The sequence below is a fragment of the Zingiber officinale genome, chromosome 7B, assembly GCF_018446385.1.
Source record: "Zingiber officinale cultivar Zhangliang chromosome 7B, Zo_v1.1, whole genome shotgun sequence".
Classification (NCBI taxonomy): domain Eukaryota; kingdom Viridiplantae; phylum Streptophyta; class Magnoliopsida; order Zingiberales; family Zingiberaceae; genus Zingiber; species Zingiber officinale.
In genome coordinates this window covers 107,367,560-107,376,079 of record NC_055999.1, presented here as the reverse complement: position 1 = coordinate 107,376,079, position 8,520 = coordinate 107,367,560, and the positions used below count along the sequence as shown (strand labels likewise).

General features: G+C 42.8%; 1 protein-coding gene across 1 annotated transcript; it reads right to left on the bottom strand.

Moving 5' to 3' along the window:
- Nucleotides 1–428: 428 nt before the first annotated feature.
- On the bottom strand, nucleotides 429–2,113 carry LOC122006767 (xyloglucan galactosyltransferase KATAMARI1 homolog). The gene is made up of 2 exons (XM_042562383.1): nucleotides 1,354–2,113; nucleotides 429–1,281 (listed from the first exon to the last, which is right to left on the bottom strand). Exons 1-2 carry the CDS (start codon nucleotides 2,026–2,028, stop codon nucleotides 496–498), a joined length of 1,461 nt encoding a protein of 486 aa, XP_042418317.1. The 5' UTR covers nucleotides 2,029–2,113; the 3' UTR covers nucleotides 429–495.
- Nucleotides 2,114–8,520: the final 6,407 nt, after the last annotated feature.

Here is an 8,520-nt window from a genome sequence, read left to right as displayed (position 1 = left end):
ATTCGGTTAATTTGATATTAATTTTGTATAATTTTTTTATTATTATTTTAAATAAATTTAATTAACTCAGTGTTAACTAAAATAATTAATTCGATTAATTTAATTTTAATAAAATTTTAATTTAATTCAATTAATAACACTAAATCAATATTTGATTAATTTATGAATCAAATTAACTGAATATTCATCCCATTCACTTGACCTACTTTTGATGAGCTCATGAATTCCCTGATATTTATCCACTTTACTTTGACCTCATGTAAATTACTATCTCCGTCTTTAATTCGTCCTTGATGATCTCCTTATCACCGCATAATTAACAAAATCGATAGAAAATTTAATAAAGAGAGAAGACTAGTAGAATTTTTCCTCTCAGGAAACTTTAAGATTTATTTTAAAAATTATTAAAAGAAATATAAACAAAAATATGGAATCAAGCTGTACTATCCTAATTATAAAAATTAATGTCAAATCATATAAATCATAGTTCCGTCTTTATAGGTCAAAGTAATGATCCCAGTCGTGGTCACCCACATTTGCACCCACCAGACTCTGCCTCCAAGTATACTTTTCTTCAGCCACGTCGTCGGCAGCCCCTTCTCTCATTTGCTTCCTCTGCTTCTCCACCATCTCGATCACCCTCTCCACCGCCACATCGAACGCGTCCTCGAACTCCGCCGCTCCTCTCCGGCGATCGCCGTACACCAGCCTCGGAAGCATGCCCACCACCTCCTTTCGCATTGCCGCCACTTCCTCCACCGTGATTTTTCTAAGCGCCAGCTCGATGCTCTCGTTTCCTTGCCTCACCACCTCCTCCGGCAGGAACACCGAGTACCTACGGTAGTCCCGCGGCAGGTGCCATGCGTACTGCGTGTACGCGGAGCCGGGGTGGAAGAATACCGGTACGCATCCGGCAACCATGGCGTCGAAAGTGGAGCGCCGCGTGGGGGAGTCCCCCACGGGCTGAAGGCAGAAGACGGAGCTTTCGAACAGAGCCATTATGCGGAGAGGGGAGAAGCACTCGCCAGCCCGTTCACCAGCGCAGTCGAGCAGCTTGCATCTTTCGGAGGCGCGGCACTGCTCGATGGAGAGGTCGCGGAGGGAGGCAGTGGAATTGGGCGGCCGCCATCGGGGCGCGCCGGCGAAGGAGAAGAGCCACGGCCGGCTCTGTTTCAGGACTCTATTTTGCCACGCCGTGAGCTCAGCTACCGTGGAAGGGTGGAAGTACGTCGGGTAGGGAATCGCTATGTCGTTGCGGTGCCATGGACTCGATTCAATAATCTGTCGAAATTATTGACGAAACCAAATTAAAATCGAAAGTTTTTAACTAAAGAAACGCTTTCATCGTCTCACCAGCGTCGTCATGTTCACGAGCTCGGGGAGAAGCAGCAGCTTGCTGCCCCAATCGCCGTCCTCCGTCCACCGCCGGAAGTCCCAAGTAATCCTCCCAGACACCATGAAGTGGTCCCTCCCGCCCATCGCCGCCCACTCCGGCCTCGACCGGAGCCACCGCGCAAGCTCCAGCGGCGCCGCGTCGCGCACGGAGGCATTAGATCCCCAAAGGTGGTGCCCCATCTCGAGCCCGGGGTAGAACGGCACGAACACGGCTGCGGCGCTGGCGGGGTCGTCCGTGAGGCACTCATACTGCCGCATGCGGCCATGGAAGATGAGTTCCAGCGCGAACTGGTCAGTGGCGTACCAGCCGCCGCCGAGGGCGCGGCCAAAGCCACCGTTGTCGGCCAGGCGGCAGGCGTCGCCGGCCCAGCGGCTGAACACGCAGCAGTTTCGAACGAGATCGACATTAAAACTCGCCGGAAGCTCCTGAACAAAGATATACCGCCCGTCGCAGCGGGAGCTTGTGAAAGGAGCCCCGGCCGGCGAGCTTACTTCGCCCGAAAGCAAAATGAGATAACTGAGGAGGAAGGAGACAGCGACGGCGTAGCACAGGCGGCAGCGGGCAGAGCCGCCTCCGCCGTGGCCGAGATGGTGAACCACGAAGCGAGCCGAGGCTTTGTTTCCGTTGGACATTGGAGACGACGAGCGGAAGAGACAAGTTGCAGAGACTGTACAATGCTTTTTTGGTGAAGAACCAGAGATTTAACGAGCGTTTTGTACTGATTTACACATGTAAATTGGCAGGTAAATCCACCGACACTTCAACTTCGTAAGAAGGGAACGATTATATTAATTTCGAATCATTCAAACTGGTTTAATTGATTTTAACAGACTAAATCAAATCGATATTAAATTTGAGAGTGGAAAGGGGAAAAAAAGCTCATAAACAAAAAAAATAGTTGAATGAAAATTAGTCGAGTTTATTATTATTTTTTGGCTAATTAATGGCCTCATTCATTCAATTGGGAGGTTTATAAACATTGATGTGAGGAAAGAGGGGAGAATAAAGTGGCTGTCTAGTAAAAGTGATTATTTAATTCTCCTTTATAGTCTATGTTTAAATTATAGAATTGTCAAATAATCAAAGACGAGTGGAAGGATTTTTTTTTTCAGGTATACGTACGTTGAGCCCAACTATTCTCATCTAGTTGATTAGACACCCCGTGAGGATAATAAAATGGGCTATTATTATAGCAAAAAAAATCACAGTTTAAAATTATATAAAATAAAATGGACTGTAATTATATAAAAAAGGTAATCTATTTATATATAATTACTTCCACAGCATTTAAATAAATAGTTTTATAGTATCTAAATTGTAAATCGTAACGCTTGATTTAATAACATCTCTAATAAAATTTAGTAATATTTGCATATAATAATATTTTTCATTATGTATATAAATAATAGTAATGATATGATGATGTCTGGCACTTTTAGGCTAGATTTACTAGGTATGGCAAATGTTTATCATGTGTGGTCCGTTGGAGATCGACTTAAGCGTACATGTCCAACTGTAAACGTGGCGCAAACGCAATTGGACCATGATTAAATGTGGGATCCGATGCAATCAGAATGGATACAATCAATTCATGTGATTTGTCTCATCTTAAAATTCATGCAGTAGGGTATATGTCCTATGAATTAAATCTAATTAGGTGGCTTATTTCATTCATATTTTTCATAAGTTTTTTTCCAAAAAGAATCATGTACGTGATGGTGAGACCAAGGTCCTAGCGATCAGAGGTTTTTTTTTTAAAAAAAAATAATCAGCAATTGACACAAAGTTTATAAAAAAACATAATTTTTAGATTTATCAAATAACACACTTATTTTTCATTTAGTTTTCATGATATCGCATTCAAGTAATAGCATAATTATGGTGCTATATTTCAAACATTAATATTATTGTACTACGTTTCAAAAATTAATATTATTTTAGTGCTATATAAATATTAAATTCATAGCCACTTTAATACTATCTAAATTTTCGATGCTACATGTTGAATATGTGTGAGTGGAGAAAAGATAGAAGAGAATATAAACTCTGTTGTGAATGGAATTTTAGTTTCACATTGGAAGGTTCAAGGCATATTAGTTAGTTTATATTGATTCACATGCATTAAGGATATGAACAAATATATGGGGAGAAACTCTTTCTCACACGTGGGTACCGGACGAGGTAAAATTTGCCCAAGTGGAACAATCAACACCTTTTGTTGTTGTGTAACGGATGCATTAAATTCGAGATTAATGCAGAATCGAAACGGTCGAGTGATAATGAGTGAAACGGTTAGCGTTTCACTGCTCGACGAGTAATGGTATTTAATCGACCATTAACGCTGCCATTAATCTGAGCTCCTATATAAGGAGTCTGCGATCACAGGCAGAAAACACAGAGAAAAGTAGCAGAAACTCTCCATCTGTGTTCCCTCCTCCTCTGTCGTACAACTCCTGCTCGACGGAGAGCCCGTGATAGTAATCGGGTGCTACTCAGTTCGCCGTGACCACTAGTGCTTGGTGGAATCACGGCCAACTGTTGTATCCTGGGAAACAGATGACCCAAGTAAGTCTCGAAGCACAGTCAGAGGTGGGGCGAGTCTATTTCAAGAAAATTGCAACTCTCGCAGGCCTCGGTGAGCTCACCCGGTCTCTTCGTCAGCCCGATCGACCCCTTCGCTCGACCGACCTCTCCACTCACCCAGTCGGTCTCTTTGTCCGCCCGACCGACTTCTCTGACCGCTCGGCCTGTCGCTTCGCCCAAACGCCCGGCCTGCCTCTCCCTAGACCTGTCTGTTCGCCCGGCCTACGTGCCTCTCGCCAGGCCTATTTGTTCGCCCGACCTGCCTCTCGCCAGGTCTGTCTGCCCGCCCAACCGTACCGCCCAGTCGACCTTACTGCCCGACCGTACTGCCTAGTCAGCCTTTCAGCTCGCTCGACCGTATTGCCCGGTCGACCTTACTGCCTACCCGACCGTACTGCCCGATCAGCCTTTCTGCCCGCTCGACCGTATTGCCCGGCCGACCTTACTGCATGCCCGATCGTATTGCTCGGTCGGTCTCTCTGGTTGAACAGCTACTCTATCCGATCGGACTCTGTGCTCTCGACTGCTTGGTTCGGCAACACAGACCTGCTGCTCAGCGGATCTGCTCGCTCGACGACTGAGTCAGATCTGCCGTTCTTCGACACGTAGCAGAAATCAACCCCTACTGGTAGCCTGAAATTATCCGCTCAGGTCATCTCTATTGTAAGTTGAATTTAAATTTTGTCTAATTTTAAATTCAGCTAAGTCCCAAAAAATCTCCGGCAACATATTATTTTTTCCCAACAATCTTGAAACAGACTCAATTATGTTGAGATGGCCACAGAACGGAATGTTGAGGTGCAACAGACTCAACACATGCAGGCCCCCTTCGCCCAATTGGAACTGTGCTAATCAACCACGGGGAAAAGCCAGAGAAGTTCAATGGAATAAACTTCAAGAGGTGGCAGCAGAAGATACTCTTCTACCTGACCACACTCAATTTAGCTCGGTTCTTGACCGAGGACCCTCCCAAGCGTGCTGAGGATACTGATGCGCGAACCATCAGTACATTGGAGGCATGGACTCATTCTGAGTTCCTTTGCCGAAACTATATCCTCAACTACCTTACCGATTCGCTGTATGTTGTGTATAGCATGAAGAGAATGGATAAGGAGTTGTGGGAGTCCCTGGACAAGAAGTACAAGACGGAGGATACAGGGGCCAAGAAGTTCATTATGGGTCGATTCCTGGACTACAAGCTGGTTGACTCCAAGACGGCGATTAGCCAAGTCCAGGAGCTTCAGATGATCTTGCACGAGATCCACTCAGAAGGGATGGTTCTGAGTGAAACCTTCCAAGTGGCTTCTATTATTGAGAAGCTGCCCCCGACTGGAAGGACTTCAAGAACTATCTGAAGCATAAGCGGAAGGAGATGAATGTGGAGGAACTCATTATTTGAATTCTCATCGAAGAAGGCAACAAGAGTTTAGAGAGAAAGTTGTCCTCTCAGTGAAAGCCAACGTGATCGAGCACGGTCAAAACTCGAAACGGAAGAACCCCAAGTCTTCCAAGATGGGACCCAGATGAGGCATCAACAAGAATAAGTTCTTTGGGAGGTACTTCAACTGTGACAAAGTGTGTCACAAATCTTTGGAGTGCAGCAAGCCGAAGAAGAAGCAGGAGGTCAACCTGAACGAGGGACCAGAAATAGACGACCTCTATGCAGTGGTCTCAGAACTGAACCTGGTCGGTTCAAACCCGCGGCAATGGTGGATCGATACTGGAGCCACCAGACATGTGTGTTGCAACAAGGAGCTGCTCTACAACTTTGAAGAAGTCACTGGAGACAAATTATTCATGGGAAAATCAGCAATCTCGAACATCATGGGCCAAGGAAAGGTGGTGCTGAAGATGACCTCGGGCAAAGACCTTACTCTAAACAATGTGTTGTATGTTCCGGAGATTTGGAAGAATCTAGTGTCCGGATCACTGTTAAGCAAGCATGACTTTCGCATTATTTTTTAGTCAGACAAAGTTGTATTGTCCAAGAATGGAATGTTTGTAGGAAGGGGCTATGTATTTGATGGGCTATTCAAACTCAATATAATGACCATTAGGCTCAAGATAAATAAAAATGAAAGCTCTTCCACTTATATGCTTGAGTCTTCATGTTTGTGGCATGGTAGACTAGGACATGTTAACTACGATGTGTTGCGTAGATTAATAAATATGTAAAGCATTCCTACATTCCACCTTGACCCAAAACACAAGTGTGAGATTTGTGTTAAAGCAAAAATGACAAGGTCATCCTTTCAACATATTGAAAGAAGTAACGAACCACTCGGGCTAATCCACATCGATGTGTGCGACCTCAAAGGTACACCAACACGTGATGGGAATAAGTACTTCATCACTTTTGTAGATGATAACACAAAATACTGTTATGTGTATCTTCTTAAAAGTAAGGATGAAACTATAGAGAAATTTACTCTCTATAAGAATGAGGTTGAAAACCAACTTAATAGAAAGATTAAGGTGGTTCGAAGTGACCGAGGCGGTGAATATGTATCACTGTTTGCTGAGTTGTGTGTTGAACATGGGATCAGACATGAAACAACAGCTCCTTATACTCAGCAAAATGGAGTTGCTGAGTGAAAGAATCGAACTCTAAAGGAGATGATGAATGCTCTTCTATTGAGCTCTGGATTGCCAGAGTTCATGTGGTGGGAAGGTGTGCTAACAGCTAATTACCTTTTAAATAAGGTGCTCTGGAGGAAAACAGATAAGAGCCCTTATGAGTTATGGAATGGAAGACAACTGTCCTACAAATATTTACGAATATGGGGATGTCTTGCTAAAGTGCTGGTGCCTGATCTGAAAAGGATTAAAATAGGACCAAAGATTGTTAATTGCATATTTATTAGATATGCACAAAACAACAGTGGTTATCGATTTGTTATGTATGAATCATAAATATCGGAGATACACAAAAACTCGATAATAGAATTGAGAAATGTCTCGTTCTTTGAGCATGTGTTTCTGTACAAGACCCGAGAGGATGCTAGCTCCTCAAAGCGAGCATATGAAACACAAGAGGAAGATGATGATGAGGAACCAGTGGAGGTTAAGCTTAGACAGAGCAAAAGAGCTCGGGTAGAAAAATCCTACAAATCGGATTTTATCACTTTTATGTTGGAAAGTGAGCCCTGAAGCTACTCAGAAGCAGTAAGCTCTTCTGATAGACCTCATTGGAGAGAGACAATTGTATCTGAGATAGACTTTATCTTGCAAAATCACACTTGGGAACTTGTGGATCTTCCTCTTGGAAGTAAACCACTAGGTTGCAAGTGGATATTCAAGAAGAAAATGAAGTCAGATGGCACAATTGATAAGTATAAGACCAGATTAGTAATCAAAGAATACCACCAACTAGAAGGCCTCAATTACTTTGATACGTATTCTCCGGTGTCGAGAATAACTTCCATTAGAGTATTGTTGGTTATCGCCGCTCTATGAAATCTCGAAATACATCAGATGGATGTAAAGAAAACTTTTTTAAAAGGGGATTTAGAAGAGAAAATCTACATGGAGCAACTTGAGAGGTTTTCTGTGTCAGGACAAAAAAATAAGGTTTGTAGATTGGTGAAGTCATTATATGACTTAAAATAAGCACCAAAGCAGTGACATGAGAAATTCGATAATGCCATGAAGGAATGTGAATTCAGGATTAATGAATGTGATAAATGTGTCTACATGAAAGTCATAGAGAGTGACTATGTTATCTTGTGCCTCTATGTAGACGACATACTTATCATTGGGAGTAATGATAAGATAATCAAATACACTAAAGATATGTTAAACTCAAGATTTGACATGAAAGACATGTGGCTAGCTGATGTGATTCTAGGAATCAAAATTCTTAGAACCACAGAAGGACTTGTTCTTAGTCAGTCCCATTATGTGGATAAAATTATTGAGAAATTCACCAAGGGTGATACTGCGTTGGCATGAACACCGATAAATATGAGTCAACATCTATCGAAAAATCGAGGTGAAAATATCTCTCAGCTAGAGTACTCTCAAGTGATTGGAAGTCTGATGTACTTAATGAGTTGTACACAACCAGACTTAGCCTACGTAGTAAGTAAACTGAGTAGATACACGAGTAATCCCGGTGTTGAGTACTGTAAAGGGATAATAAGAGTACTGAGGTACGTAAGGTATACTCGTGAATATGGTCTGTACTATATGAGATATCCTGTTGTGATCGAAGGATACAACGATGCGAGTTAGATATCTGACATAAAAGACTCCAAGTTTACGAGTGGATATGTATTCACTCTTAGCGGTGCAGCCATTTCTTGAAAATCTTCTAAGCAAACCGTAATAACCAGATTCACGATGGAATCTGAATTTTTAGCTCTTGACAAATGTGGTGAAAAGACTGAATGACTACGACAATTCTTAGAAGATATTTCACGATGGTCGAAATCTGTGCCGATAATTTACATACATTGCGATAGTCAATTAGCAATTGGTCGGGCACAAAGACATCTGTATAATGATAAGTCTAGATATATACGTCGTAGATATAATACCAT

Coding starts and splice junctions, on each gene's coding strand:
- LOC122006767 (XM_042562383.1), bottom strand. CDS start 2,028: ATGTCCAACGGAAACAAAGCCTCGGCTCGCTTCGTGGTTCACCATCTC. Junction 1,282..1,353: donor TCGTGAACATGACGACGCTG/GTGAGACGATGA, acceptor TAATTTCGACAG/ATTATTGAATCGAGTCCATG.